This window comes from Megalobrama amblycephala, linkage group LG3, assembly GCF_018812025.1.
Source record: "Megalobrama amblycephala isolate DHTTF-2021 linkage group LG3, ASM1881202v1, whole genome shotgun sequence".
Taxonomy (NCBI): domain Eukaryota; kingdom Metazoa; phylum Chordata; class Actinopteri; order Cypriniformes; family Xenocyprididae; genus Megalobrama; species Megalobrama amblycephala.
This window is the reverse complement of record NC_063046.1, coordinates 48161909-48177655: the sequence shown is the minus strand read 5'-3', so window position 1 is coordinate 48177655 and position 15747 is coordinate 48161909. Positions and strand designations below refer to the sequence as shown.

At 37.7% G+C, this 15747-nt stretch overlaps 1 protein-coding gene across 2 annotated transcripts in view; it reads right to left on the bottom strand.

Moving 5' to 3' along the window:
- Positions 1-292: 292 nt before the first annotated feature.
- The window catches only part of gigyf1a (GRB10 interacting GYF protein 1a), a 37656-nt gene continuing 22201 nt past the window's right edge, over positions 293-15747 (bottom strand). For both annotated transcript variants that reach the window (XM_048185846.1, XM_048185847.1), the window contains exons 17-26: positions 15286-15356; positions 15061-15186; positions 12527-12715; positions 12273-12445; positions 10548-10708; positions 10121-10284; positions 9994-10041; positions 9719-9863; positions 3039-6652; positions 293-1677 (exon numbers count right to left, since the gene is read on the bottom strand). In XM_048185846.1, the coding sequence (XP_048041803.1) occupies positions 6585-6652; positions 9719-9863; positions 9994-10041; positions 10121-10284; positions 10548-10708; positions 12273-12445; positions 12527-12715; positions 15061-15186; positions 15286-15356 (1145 nt within the window). In that variant the 3' untranslated portion in view covers positions 293-1677; positions 3039-6584. The remainder of the gene's footprint in view (positions 1678-3038; positions 6653-9718; positions 9864-9993; positions 10042-10120; positions 10285-10547; positions 10709-12272; positions 12446-12526; positions 12716-15060; positions 15187-15285; positions 15357-15747) is intronic.

Below are 15747 nucleotides of genomic sequence, written 5' to 3'. Positions count from 1 at the left end.
CTACAAAAGGCTTGTCTCACGTTATTTGAGTGTTGACATTATCCAAGTATTCATCGATGTACATTTATTTTTTTTCCAACATTTCTAATTTATTATCTAAATTTAGATGTTTTGGAAATAGAAATTAAAAGTTCTCCTGAAATTTTTTGAATCTTGTTTACTCGTATGAGATTTAGACTTCAGTCATATCAGTTGATTTATAAAATAACATTGTCACCTCATTGGGCAAAAATGACCCCCTATTGTTTTGTCAAATGCCAAATAATGAGAAAAACTAAGTCCAAACAAGTGCTTCATTCAGAAGTATTTATTAATTTTCTTCAAACAAACCTGAAACCCCAAAAACTATTCACATAATGAATATTCAAACATTATTGTCAAAATGGTTTTTTATGACCTTTTTTTAAATGGTTGCATCTCTGGAAATTTCAAGACATCCAACTCAGACATGTCTGATAAGTATGACTATAGACGTATAAGATCTCATTATGCATTGCTGATTTCGAATTATTGTTCATTTGATCACTTTAACAAACACACGGCTCTGTGACAGCGTCAATACAGTATTGTTGCTTTCCACACAATGAATCAATAGATATGACAAACATGTATTTTTATTATTATTAACATTTTAAAATGTGTATTTTTGCATACCAGTAAAGACATTAGTTTCTCTATTTTAACCTGACCTGCAACTTTACATAATCATCTTAAGAAGGCAATCTCATCCTTTCTGATCTATAGCTCAAGCATGTGTTAGTATTTCTGAACATCCACTTCTATTCTGAGATCAAAGATGAAAAAGCATTTCATACTAAATTGTGACCTGGAAACAGGTTTTGCCTCTCATTTTGAAAATGCAAAGCAAAAACTGTTTCGACATTAGGTTGCATCATCAGAAAAACTTGCCCAGTTACACCAAAAAAGTATTAAGTCATCAATTACACGTCTTTTTGTGGGGATCATTTGTAATGTTATATAAATCATTTCAGGGTTCCTTAAATAAAATCACACGCTATTGTCACAGAGCTAGTCTCACTTTTTTTCTTTTTTACTCATCTTAAGTGTGCCTTAATAGGCAGAACTGAACTGTTAAGGCATGTCATATAAGAGAGGAAAAAAAAAAATTTGGAAAAAAAATAATTCACACAAACCTGAAAACCCAACAGAGAAAGGGAAAAGGGTTAAGGTTATATACATTATTTACACGGCAGCCAGATTGAAGTGTAGTGGGACTATGTTAAGCCATGTCAGAGAGCGTTTGTGTAATCGATATTTCATTTTTGAGTGTGTGTATATGCAGGTGTATTTCAGTTATTATTCATGTGTGTGCTGTGTTTGTAATGTTAACTCTGGCTGCACTCGAGCAGAACTATTCTGTGCAGGTTCGAGATCTCATAGTTCGGCTGTTCCAGCATTCACAGTTCACTCTCTCCTCCTGGCAAGGAAACAAGTTCCTCTTAGTAGTCCGAATATGGTGCCATGAGTCCATCATTCCTCCTCTTCCTCCTGGTTCTAAGTTCTTGTCATACAGTCATGATTTCATGTGCTGTTTGGAATCTCCAACCTTGGGATCTTCCTCTGAAGGCTGATGATGGGAAATTAAGAGGAGATGGAGATGAATACGAAGCAGTGGAGAGCCTCCATCTCCATCTGAAGATCTGGAACAGCAAAGATCTATTCAAAGCAGAGGTAAAATAATAAAATAAAAATGTATTATTAGATCTACTTGTTAAGAAAATATGAGTCTGTATAAAAGTCCTCACAACCCTGATACTAGTGCATTGTGGGTGGTTTCCACACCACAGTGCTTCTCAACCAGGGTCCCGGGGCCAACTAGGGGCCCTCAGTAAAAGTTCAGTTAAGTTAAGTTAAGTTAAGTTCAAGTTTTTAATGTTGTTTATATGTCTATGAGGTGTTCTTAAAGGGTTAGTTCACACAATTTCTGTCATTAATTACTCACCCTTCTTTCATTTTCGGAACACAAATAAAAATATTTTGATGAAATCCAATTTTTTTTAATCCTCCATAGAAAACAATGAAATTACCACATTCAAGGTCCAGAAAAGTAGTAAAAATAGCCAACGTGGCTACAGTGGTTCAACCTTAATGTTATGAAGCGACGAGAATACTTTGTGCACAAAAATAATAACTTTATTTAACAAATTCATCACTCCTACACTATTTTCGTCCAGTGCTTCAGTGTTCAAAAACGCCGGCTCAGTATTGGCTGAGTCAGCATCACACGCATACGTCGTGCTGCTCATGTGAACAGCTTTGGCCAATGCTGACCCGGAGTTCGGCCATAAACACGGAAGCGCTGGATGTAAACAGCATAGGAGAATGACAGGGCAGAGACAAATTTGTTGAATAAGTGTCATTATTTTTGTTTTTGCGCACAAAAAGTATTCTCGTCCCTTCATAACATTAAGGTTAAACCACTATAGTCACATTGACCATTTTAACACGTCTTTACTATTCTGGACCTTGAATGTGGTAATTTAATTGCTTTCATCAAAAATATCTTAATTTGTGTTTTGAAGATGAATGATGGTCTTATGGGTTTGGAACGACATGAGGGTATTTAATGACAGAGATTTAATTTTGTGTGAACTAACCCTTTAACATGGGGACAAAAGACAAACCATGTGCAAATTCATCAGTCAACACCATTGATGAGTATTTTAAAACTGCAGTTTACCAAAGACAGTCTGTTTCCTACCATCACAAACATGTAACAAATCCCATCAATGTGCGGTGCGAGGCATTTCTCCATTGTCTTTCTGACTCTCCCCTGAGCGTGTTTTTATTAAAGTATTATTTTATTAAAAAAATGTTGTGGAAGAGGTCGAGAACCACTGTTTTAGCATATTTTGTTTTGCTAGGATGCACTGGGGATTGCCAAGTCATTGCTAGGTAGTTGAACACACCTTTAACTCAAAGGAGCTTAACAGTTATTATTTTTTGGAAGGAATAGGGGAATGAAAGAATCAATAAATCAATGAATGAACATGTAACCAAACAAATAGTATTCTTACCAAACAAATGGTCTTGTAGAGCCATAACCACTTCAAGCTAAAGGTGAACTTCAGCCATGCAGTCAGCAGGTGGTGGTAGAGCTGATGGAGCTTATTAATTATTTATCTCCAATACAAAAAAAAGAAAAAAAAAAGAAGCTGTCTTCCAGTCTTTAAAAAAAGCCTTTTCAGTCATCAATGAAATAATCAATTCCAGTTCACCAAAAAAAAAAAAAAAAAAAAAAAAAAAAAGAAGCACCCTGGACCAAGCAATTTAATCCTTTTTACATAACGGAGAACACTGTTGAGTAAATATGTTCTGAATCTCCACAATGTAACCAAGCTTGGAGACTGTTCGTATAGTCTTAAATATCAACATTGTTCAGTGAAAATCCTCTTTGGGAAATTTCCAAGGATTTTCCCACAAGTCCCAATGTGTCCGAAACTTCCCTTATCCTTCTACGGTAAAGCTTGTGTGGGGATGTTCTCAAAAAGACTGAGAAACAACCACCATAAGGAGAATGACTCTCATGCTAGGGCGTCAAAAACCTCTCGAAGCGCCCATCTGCTGACAGAAAGTGGACGTTCTCTGCCTCTGCTCTCCACGCCCAAGTGAAAGTTCCTCACAGTTTCGAGCAAATGAAAAGTGCATAGTGAGGGTATCAGGGCAGTGCTAGTCCCTTTATCTTTATGAAGTCGATGGCCATGACACCACGTCCAAAAATACAAAAATTATGAGCACGTTCACACTGTCCAAGGAATTATCTCGCAGATCTGAGGTCATACATATGTTCTTTTGTTGTTGTTCTCGTCAACGTCCGTCACAGATATGTCCATCCAAAATTATCCACAAGACAAAAAAATGATTGGGGAAAGGGGAAAAATGTTAAAGCATTCAATATATGCATCTCAAAGTACCAAGAGGTCATCTGTGCTGTATGATTTTTGCCTTCTTTCCAGGTACATAAAGCATTTCTTCCGTCTTGATGATCATTTCGATTTCATTACAAAGAGAGATTAGTAAACAAAAGAACATAAGTCCGGTAAACAAAATATGGTCGCCTTTATGATTCTTAAAAACACACCCTGTCCATAAGATAAAGGTACATGAAGAAATCTTTGATGTAATTCCATTACTTGTGTTCCAGCAATCCAAGTTTGTTTCAGTCAGCGAGTTATATAGGCTTCGCTCAAATCCACATGCAAAGGAAGGGTCTGACGTCATGCCATTGAAGTCCCCTCCGACAAAACGATTCTCGACTGCAGAATCGCATATTCAATCACCACAAAAATGAAGAAAAAAGCACCCACAAATGTCTGTGTGGTTTGTAAACAACCAAAACTCCAGTATGGAATAGAATATCTTTTAAGTTCTCATTTTCATAGTTAAAGTTTATATGAACAGGATTGTAGAGGCAGTGTGTTTTTGCGGTAGCCATCGTGAACATATTTCCATCAAGAACTCTTGATGGACAAAAACGACTTTCAATTTCGCTCCTCTTGATGTCCTTGCTGATTACACTTATATCCTGTGTTGAGCAACTCCATCTACACCGTTACATTTTTGGAATACATTCAACTTTTTTTTTTTAAGGAAAGAAAAAAGTACACAAAAGCACTTCACATGGTGGCAACTAAAAAAAAAAAAAAAATCAAAGGAAATTTTTCAAAATGAAGAAAAAAGTAGCAGCCCCAAGTGCTCTTCCTTGTAGTCCAATACTTTGTTTATATTCATAGATTCATATATAATCATATATAACATTAAAAGAAAAAAAATAAATCACCATCATTGTCATTGACAACAACAATGAACAAGTAACAAAATATTCAAACATTGTGTGCACTGCTGAGTGCACTTGCACAGTTTGTTGCGATCATTATTATTTTTTTATTTTTTTTGTCGTTGTGGTTTGTTTGTTTCTTTAGCCAAAAATAGTCAGAACCTCAGTCACTCGTGAACAAGAGAGTGGACAGAAAGGCAATGTTAGGTCACATCCTCCAAATATCAAACATTTCTTTCATCCAAGCATCCCCAGGCTACAACAGAACTGTACAGAGAGGCTCTTGGTTCATAAGCATGGGAGGCATGTGGGGGCGGAGCCTTGTGAAACCACGCCCATTTGCTAAAAAAATAATGTCTTAATGGCAGCAATGAAGTCTAATCATTCGCCCTTTAGTTCTTAGGCACACATGTGGGGACAGAAAAGAACAAATACACACACACACACGCGCGCACACACACAACGTACGTACCACAAGTAACCATTTCCTAAAAGTATACAAGATTGAATTGAGCTCAACAACACACAAACGAAACGATGATGACAAAACTAATGACGTGTTCTTAAACCTCACAGAGGCAAAAATGAGGCAGCGGAGGCAGGAAAAGACGTCCCTTGCGATCCCCGCCACAAAAACTAAAGAGTGCTGGTTGGCGTAAAATGGGCTAAAGCTTTTGTGTTTGAAACTAGAGGTCTTTCTTTGTTGGGGAATGAAGGGCTGGTGAAAGAGGATGTGTTGTGCCGTTGCCCCCCTCTCTCTGCCTTTCTTTCATTAATTCATCCATTCATTAATTCGCTCACATACTGCACATTTACAAGAGGAGTAATACACACAGTTCCTCCTGTACACAAGCGTTCACATTCACACATTCGGTTCATAAAATACAAAACAAATTCACTCCAAATGACGAAATGGCCTCTTTTGATCATACGTCTAAGTAAGCGATTAAAAAAAATACATTGTGCAGACTGGTATGTTTTAAACGCGCACGCACACAAACACACTCGTTCCGTCTCAAACAAACATGCGTGTATAGACACATACACACACAGGCACACAATCACAAAAATATTCATCTCTATTATATCTAACACATTTTTTTTTTTTTCTTTTTAACTTGCATTTTATGTGAGTGCAAATCTTCAAGTTTTATAATCAAAGTTTTTTTTTTATAATAGCTTTACATTTTTTTTATAGAAACTTTATATATATATATATGTATATAAAAAAATGAAACAACAGTGTTTGTCTTTAAAGAGAGGATTTGTTTTTCTGATAATGTCTGAACTGAAACACGCAATGGTCCCCCAATCGCCACCGTTTCCTCCCAGCACAAACTCCAGTTCTGATTCACACACACACACACACACACACACACACACACACACAGTATATGTATGTGGTAATATTTCTGAAGCCATACCACATAAATATACATGTCAATCATCTCAAAAAAGAAAAAAAGAAAAAAACAAAACTCTATTCAAATTACATCTTAATAAAGTGCATTAGTCTGAGTGTAAGGTGCTTAATGCTGTAAGTGCCAGAACTTTACCACCCCCCCATCCCCCAAACACAAACACAAAAATAAATTCACACCTGTTCCCTTCCCTGTTGAATTACATTCTTCTATTCCCAGAGCAAAACCCACCCGCCCTAAACTGATACCTTACTCCTGGCTTATCCCCAATCCCCTTCCCCCTCAAAGCAGTGCACATTCGACTTGCGGAGTCTGATTAGGTGGACCCGCGGGTTTAAAGGCCTCGTGTAGCTATTGCTGTGGATTTAGTAATCCTCGACCATCTCCATCTCGTTTAGACCATACCGATCAGGGCCACCATGGAATGAGTACCCTAAAGAGACATTTCAAATACAGTAGATCAGTATACAGTAGCCGATTTTGGTCATTTCATAACTTAATTGACAACATAACTATAACTATGCATGCTTGTAATTTCATTTGCTCTTTATATATAATCAAGTGATATACAGCGAGCGCTTCCGCAATTGCGTGAGCAATTGAAGATTGCACGCTACAACCACAGTGTAACGTTTCACAGAACAGCAAAGTTCGTTTTTCTAAGGTGAGAGACTTTATTTTGTAACAAGTAATGAAAATAGCGTTAGAATAATGACACTGACATATAGCCTGACAACATCTCATCTGACCATACTGCATCAGGACATGTCAGTTTTTTCATCAGGCACTCTTTACTTAAAGGCAGGGTAGGTAAGAAATTTTGTTCCAAATTTGTTTAAACTTTCTATATATATATATACACATGCATAATTAAAATGTAAGAACTCTGATAAAAAGAGTATAAAAATCGAGTGACTCTAGACCGTTTAATCTGTATTAAACACAGCTCATTATTTCCATCCGGGACGAAACATAGGATTGGCTTAGGCGGCTGTCACTCTCTCGCAACCATGGCGCGCGCACGTTTGATTTGGGGAATTCAAGAGGCATGGATCCTAGGAATACCAAAACAATGGCAGAGAAACAGCAAGCAAAATTCACAGTACCGGCCTATGCAGTTAGTGAAGGCAAACCAGGCAAAAAAGGAAGACAGTAACAGTACAAGAAAAGGCAATGAACAAAAAGTCTTTGGATAAACAAAGAAATAAAACGCGAGTTAATATCGGCGTGGCTCTCCAGCGATGGCGAGAACTGAGGGAACTCAAGGGGCTGAAAAGTGACTCCTTGATGGCTTTATTTCTGCTGGACAGGTAAATCTTTCTTTTTGTATTTTGATCATACATATTTTTTTGTTTATTTTTTCATGAAGCATGTGTCATTAGCACACGTAGCTGCATAATATAGCTAACATAACATTACTTAGGGAGCCGTAGTAGAGACGATAAATAATCTATAGCCTAGCTCAAGATGATAGCTATAGTGTTGAATTGTGCATAATTTTGCTTTAGATAACTAAATACATGTTTAACAGATAGTAGGCCTAACGTTACTCCGCATCTAGGAACTTTTCTTAGAACTATATTTACCCTCTGTCTAACTCTTTTACCATGTTCACCTGTAAGTTTACCTGCACGTTTTTTTTCGCCTTTGTTTTGTTTTTATATTCTCTACCTATGTTTACTGATGTCTTTATCTTGTATCTGTGTGTGTCGTACACACTTTGTTGTATGTGTGTGTTATTATTTTGTGTCTGCAATGCAGTTGTGAGTTGATATTTGAGTGTATGTTACTCTGTTTATCTGTAGAACAACGTATATGTTATGAATCTTACACGAAATTCATCTTCATCACAGTGTAAATGATTGTAATGGAAAAACGTGTATCATGCAACCTGTTTTTAGCTTTGCCTTATAGATAACTAACTCGTTAGCGAATTAAATTATGTTTATCTTCATAATTATAAAGTTATTTTTATTACATGTGATTCTGACATGATGTCACTACATGCACTGTGCTCCTTCCTCTCCGCTCGTCTCAGGTAAATAATGCGTCTTCCAGCTCAGTGGTCGGAGTCGCACGTTCATGCGTTTTGGGGGCGTGGCTTTGGAAGGAGCCCAGAAGGGAGGGGGTGGAGTGAATGGAAATAATGAGCTGTCTTTAAAACAGTCGTGAGAGGTCTACAGACACTCGATTTTTATACTTTCTTTTTCAGAGTACTTACATTTTAAATATGTATTGATATATAAATAAAGTTTAAACAAATTTTGAAAAAAAAGTTTTTTATACATTTTTTACCTACCCTGCCTTTAAAATGAGTCAACAACACGTCTTTCAAAATAAAAGTCTTGCATCAGAAAACCATTTAGAATTATGTTTTTTGTTGTTGTCATGTCTTTGACTACACACTCTGCAACCCAATCAAAACATGAACTTTAAAAAAAAAAAAAAAATTTGGTGATCATGAAAGTTGAAAACTACGGAAGAGGATTAGGGCCAAGCAATAATAAAAAAATAAAACCATCTCGAGATTAAAGTTGTTAAATTTCGAGAAAAAAAGTCGAAATAAAGTGTTGAGAATAAACTCATTAAATTACGAGAAAAAAATCGTTACATTTCGAGAAAAAAGTCGAGATAAAATGTTGAGAATAAAGTCATTAAATTACAAGAAAAAAGTCGTTAGATTATGAGAACAAATTCGTAATTTTTTTTTTCAACATTTTTTCGACTTTTTTCTCGAAATTTAACGACTTTTTTCTTGTAATTCAACGAGTTTATTCTCAAAATTTAACAACTTTAATCTCGAGATGGTTTTATTTTTTTATTATTGCTTGGCCCTAATCCTCTTCCATAGGAAACAGTTGTGCTGCTTACTATTTTTGTGAAAACTCTGATATATTTTTTCAGGATTCTTTGATGAATAGAAAGTTCAAAAGAACATCATTTATTTAAAACAGAAATCTATCAATGAAAATAGAATTTTTCTATTGATGTAAAAGCCTTTACTGTCACTATTGATAAACTTTAATGCTGAATAAATGTATAAATTTTTTTTTTTTACTGACACCAAACCTTTGAACAGTAGTGTAGGTTTTTCAGAAGAGTTCTAAAACTAAAGTAGAAAACCATGCAACCATTTTATTCAGGAGCACTGATTCTGAAGAATTCTAACCCATACAAGAACCATACAAAATTCTTTAATTCCTCCTGTTTTCAGATCATTAACGGTTCCATTAACGATTCTTGTAGAGCATTTTATGAAGACATTTTGGAAAAAGAAATGCCATTTCATTATCAAATAATGCCAAAGTAAGATATCAGTAAGATATCAGCTGTATGTGTTTGATTTCCTAAAAAGAACCAGTTCATTAGAGTCATTTGTTCAGGAATCAGATGGACTACACTGGTTGTGCTTCAAGGTTTTGAATCACTAAAAAGAACCAGTTCATAGGAGTCATTTTTTCATGACTCCTATGAAAAATCAATAGATAGGGAAGATTACCTAAGATGCTTGGGTCAGAGTGCAGCATCATGGGCTGTTTCTTCTTCAGCTTTGCTGCCTGATCATAGACCACACCCCCCTTCCCAGAATGCACTGCCTGGAACATAGACTGCAGGGCACTGGGGTTCATTCCTCGTACAGTATCCTAACCGACAATAAGGGTGCAAGAATGAGAGGCAAACACAGGAATTATAAATCTGATAAACAACAAACGTGACTTGGTTCTGCCCATCGTGGAAATATAAATCACTCTCAATGCAAAGTTGTACTCATACCTGGAGAGGGAAGTTGTTCATGCTAAGTCCAGCCATCTCTTTGGAGAGCTATAAGAGAAGACCAAGAATTTTATTTCAAGTAGGCAAACACCACACACAAACACAAACATCTTCCTGTCACACACACCTGCTGCTGCTGTCTCTGGTGGTTAGCTTTCTGTTTGGCACGGCGCTCCAGGAACTGTCTGGCGAACTCTTTGGCTTCAACAGTGTCGCCCAGATAGGAGCAGATAAAGTTCAACACCTCATACGGAGACTCCACCTCCTTCAGGTACGCCACAATGGTGGGCACTGTGAACACAAACGCACACTCGTTTTCCTGCTTATGAACTCTCTGGCCTGCTAGGATAATAAGTTTGTGTTTACTGTAAACATATCTTCTGTTAGATTTTAAAAACTAAGGGACGAGTCTAAATTCTTTTTCAGAATAATCAACAGCCTCTGCAGACATTGTCGAAAGAGAATTTGTATTTCAGATTATTTTTTTTAAATATAAAGCATCCCAAATGAGAGAAAGGCTGGTGTGTGCAAATCTTGAAAGAGAGACGTCTAACCATCCTGGGAAGAGGAAGAGTTATTGGCGGAGGTGTTGAGCGCATGCAGCATCTGTTCACACCAGGTGGTGAAGCCATCCTGAGACTTCATCCCCTGCAGGAGTTTCAACAGCCGCTCCTCCTCCTCAGTGCGCTTACGGCCCCTCATCATGTACTGCTCACTGCACAAACACATACAAACGGCTTAGCCAGAACACACACTTTGGATTGTTCAAGCATAGTGCTAGCACTGCCAAGGTCATGGGTTTGATTCACAGATTGCTTTGAGTTTCTATGATTTTTCTATGCCGTTTTTCAATATAAATAAAATTTGCTAACAAATCAAACATCACAAGGATTTAGCAAGTTGTAAAGTGCCCCATTACACTTTTTCAAATATTATCTTTCATGTAGTGTGTACTACACAGCCGTTTCGTGAGTGTAAAAGCTCTGCAAAGTTTTAAATATCAAAGTGCACAACAAATAAAGTTATTGTCTCGTAAAATGAATCGATTCTTGATTAATCGGTTCGATGAATCGAACTGCAAAAACGAGTCGTCAGTAATTCCAGTCTCACTTTTTGTTAAAACCTACGTAACAATTAAAAAAAAAAATTCATGATGCCAGCCTATGGTCTTCATTGGCTGCCCACCAACGATGTCTACTTTGACCCTCAAACACTGTAGTTGTAGCTGAGGCCTGGAAGAGTTTGGTTTGTGTTGTTGACATGTCGAGAAGACACTATTTTCTGCGCTGCAAAAGCAAACCCACTTTGCTGCACTTCACAAGGATGAGGACTCACGCTGGAATTGATATGGTAAAACAGACGCCATCATTACTGTTTGTATAACTGTGTATTAAGCACAGAGGAAGCCTCCGGGGCTGAAATACAGATCGTTTCCAACACATGCTGTAAGCGGTAGACCAATCACAACAGACTGGGCCATCTGACCAATCAGAGCAGAGTAGGCTCTCAGAAAGGAGGGGTTTAGAGGCTAGGGTTGGGCCGATGGACAATGGCATTGTCTATCGCCGATGGTTAACAGACATCACGATGTTGAGCCAGCAACGGCAAACGAATTATAGGCTACTAGATGTTTCACACAAACATCTAGTATTCTAGCATTAACATCTACCACTGATATTAAAATGGCAGACCACGGTCTGCACACTGTGAGAAAAGAAGTGATGCATGTAAACCTATTGTAGGAGACATCCAAAAAAAAATTAGGAGCCTTTAAAACAACATAATAGGGGCACTTTAATCTACACAGGTTTTAAACAACAGCAATACAGCAATCTTATCAACCACTAATTTCATGATCGCTGCACAACTAATATTCAATAAAAAAATTCTGTGAATTTTAAGATTTCATAATCTTTTCTAGGCCAGAATAACAATTTTCTTGAAATAATGACCAGAATGATGAATTGGTTGATATTTGGCAATCTTCAGAATCTTTAGAATCAGTTATTTGCAAATTTACAGACAACCTTGACAATGGAAGAATTGCATTTTCTGCTTTCAAATATTTACATACATTATAGACATTATACTTGGATTTTGAGTAAACATCGTTAAAAATGTAAAACATTTTTAAAAAATTGTACATTATAGCAAAATTGTGCATGTCTCATTCGCGACTATTAAACTGTTCGTTACATGCATCCATGACACACAACTGCTCTAGATACTGGTATGAGCCACTGAAAACCCCATTCAACTTGTGGTTTGTTTGCATTTACCTCAATGAGGGACTGCTGCGGCTGTTCTTCAGCCCCATGTTGTTGCGAAGAGCGCTCTGGTTCTTGAGGGCCTCGTCCCAGACGCCCATCCCTCCTCCCGAGGGGCTGCCACCACCACCCACCTTTCCATCCAAAGACCCGGCTGCCCCCCACAACGAAGAGGCATCATTCCACTGCAGAGCGAAACATTCATAATGCATTTATTTTGATTTTCAGGACTGCATACCAGTGATGTTTGTATGTGTGTGTCTTACCCTCTGCTGTTGCTGGACTCTGTGCTGTTGTTTGTGCATTCTTTCAGCCTCCTGCTGGATGTCCAGGAGGTTGTGGGGCTTGGTCTGCTTTCCCAGCCCAGGGATGGGTCCCCCGCTCCAGCCCGACCCGGAGCCCGAGGAACCCTGACGCGGAGCCTGCTGGAGCAACTTCATCAGCAAATCCTGCTGCTGGGAAAAACAGAAACAGAGATAAGAAGAAAGAGGGGGAGTGTGAGAGAAAATACACAAATAAATAACCACTAAAACAACAATTAAATTTAAACTACTGTTCAAAAGTCTGTTTTTTTCTTCTGCTCATCAAGGCTGCATTTGTTTGATTAAAAGCACAATAAAAGTAGTAATACTGTGAAATACTATTAAAATTTAAATTTAATTTTAAGCATTATTACGCCAGTCTATTGTCTAATAGTGTATTGTCTAGCCACAGAAGTGAGTACACCCTAAAGTGAGTACATGTCAAAACTGTGTCCAAAGTGTCAATATTTTGTGTGAGCACCATTGTTATCTAGCACTGCCTTAATCCTCCTGGGCATGGAATTCACCAGAGCTGCACAGGTTGTTGCTGGGATCCTCTTCCATGACATCACAGAGCTGCTGGATGTTAGACACATGGTGCCTCTCCACCTTCCACTTAATAATGCCCCACAGGTGCTCAATAGGGTTCAGGTCTGGAGACATGCTTGGCCACTCCATCACCTTCACCTTCAGCTTCCTCAGCAAGGCAGTTGTCATCTTGGTGGTGTGTTTGGGGTTATTTTCATGCCGTTCAGCCCAGTTTCTGAAGGGAGGGCATCATGTTCTGCTTCAGAATGTCACAGTACATGTTGAAATCCATGTTTCCCTCAATGAAGCGCAGCTTCCCAGTACCAGCAGCACTCATGCAGCCCCAGACTATGATGCTACCACCACCATGCTTGACTGTAGGCAAAACACACTTGTCTTTGTACTCCTCACTAGGGCATCGCCTCACATGCTGGATGCCATCTGAGCCAAACAAGTTTATCTTATTCTCATCAGACCACAGGACATGGTTCCAGTAATTCATGCTCTTGGATAGGTTGTCTTCAGCAAATTCTTTGTGGGCTTTCTCGTGAGCCAGCTTCAGAAGAGGCTTCCTTCTGGGACTACGTCCATACAAACCGACTTGTTGCAGTGTGCAGCCTATGGTCTGAGCACTGACAAGCTGACCTTCCGCTTCTGCAACCTCTAAAGCAATGCTGGCAGCACTCATGCATCTGTTTTTTGAAGCCAGCTTCTGCACCTGACGCACAGCACGAGGACTCAACTTCTTTGATCAACCCCTGCGAGGCCTGTTCCGAGTGGAACCCGTTTTGGAAAACCCTTGTACCCTGGCCACTATACTGTAACTCATTTTCAATGTGTTACCGATCTTCTCGTAGCCTAGGCCATCTTTGTTGAGAGCAACAATTCTAATTCTCAAATCCTCAGAGTTCTTTGCCAATGAGGTGCCATGTTGAAAATCCAGTGGTCAGTATGAGAGAATTGTACTCAAAGAACCAAATTTGTACCACTTTTGCAACAGTATTCTGACTGATAATTAAAGCTTTGCTGATCTTCTTGTAGTCTTCACCTTTCTGGTTTAAAGAAATTATTTTCTTTCTCAGGTCATGTGACATTTTTCTTCCATGTGGTGCCATTGCTGACAGCATGAAATGGGAAGGGGATTTAACACCCTTTTTTTAGTCAACTGTCTGCTGGACATCTGTGTAATAAATAATTTAACTTATCTGTGGTTGATTAAATTAAACATTTGGGCCTGGTTTCACAGACAGGGCTTAGCCTAAACCAGGATTAGGCCTTAGTTCAATTAGGATATTTAGTAGCTTTTATAAGCGTACACTAGAAACAAAACATAACTTGTGTGCATTTTGAGAAAAAACAATGGCAGGGACATATTTTAAGATATGTCAGTGCAAGTTGCTTTCAGTTAAAACAGCTCAAACATGTATTTTAGTCTAGGACTAGCTTAAGCCTTGTCTGTGAAACCGGGGGTTGTAGTCTAAAATTTAGCTTTGCTCCAGAGACTTTCAGTAGGGTGTACTCATTTTTACATCACCCTAATTTGAGTAACACTGAAAAATGTGTAATCCAAGTTATATGATTAACCTTACTTTCATGTTATACAGACATAATATATACAGATGTTATATTAAACTTAATCTTGTCAACATTTTGGAAATTGTTTTTGTGTTCATTGAGATATTGTTTAAAATGTTACTTTCAAAGGGGGTGTACTTAGCATATAGCACCTATATATATATATATATATATATATATATATATATATATATATATATATATATATATATATATATATATATATATAATTTATTTTTTTTAAATGTAAATGTTTTTAGTGCATGCTTGGTAAATAAAAAAATTTATTAAAATAAAAGTATTACTTTCTTAAAAAAAAAAAAAAAAAAAACTAATCCCAAACTTTTGAACAGTAATGAGGAATGAGGATTTGAGGTTATTTTAACATGAGATACCTGCTTGCGCCTGTAAAGCTCCTCCTCCTCTCTCCTTTTCTGCTCTTCTCGCCTTTTTTCATCCCTCCGTTTCCTTTCCTCTTCCTCACGCTTGGCCCTGAGTTCAGCTTCTCTTCTCTCATGTAGCTGAAACACAATACAACACAATGTAATGAGAACAGAAGAGTTTTGAGTTCAGTGCATTTCCTCAGATAACCAGCAGAGGCCATCAGCGTTAACTCTCACCTTCTGAAGCTGTTCTAGAATTGGACCCTGAGTTGAAGAATTCATTAAGTCCCATAGACTGGCCTCACCGCCTGCTCACGAAAAAAGTGAAAGAAAAAGTGAAAAAGTGAAAGAATGTTTGTTTACGAGTGTGTGAGGAAAAAACTAAGAGTGATTCTTTAAGTGCCCCTATTATGCTTTTTCAAATATTACCTTTCATGCAGTGTGTAACATAGCTGTTTGTAAATGTAAAAGGTCTGCCAAGGTTTAAAGTGCACGACAAATAAAGTTATTGTCTCCTAAAAGAAAGGATCGATTCTGAACCAAGTCTCACTTCCTGTTAAAAACCTACATAATAATGTAACAAATTTGCATAATGCCAGCCTATGGTCTTCATTGGCTGCTGGAAAACAACACCTACATAAGATGTTGAGAAGATGCCTATTGTAGGAGACCTCCGAAACAAAATTATGAGGCTTTATT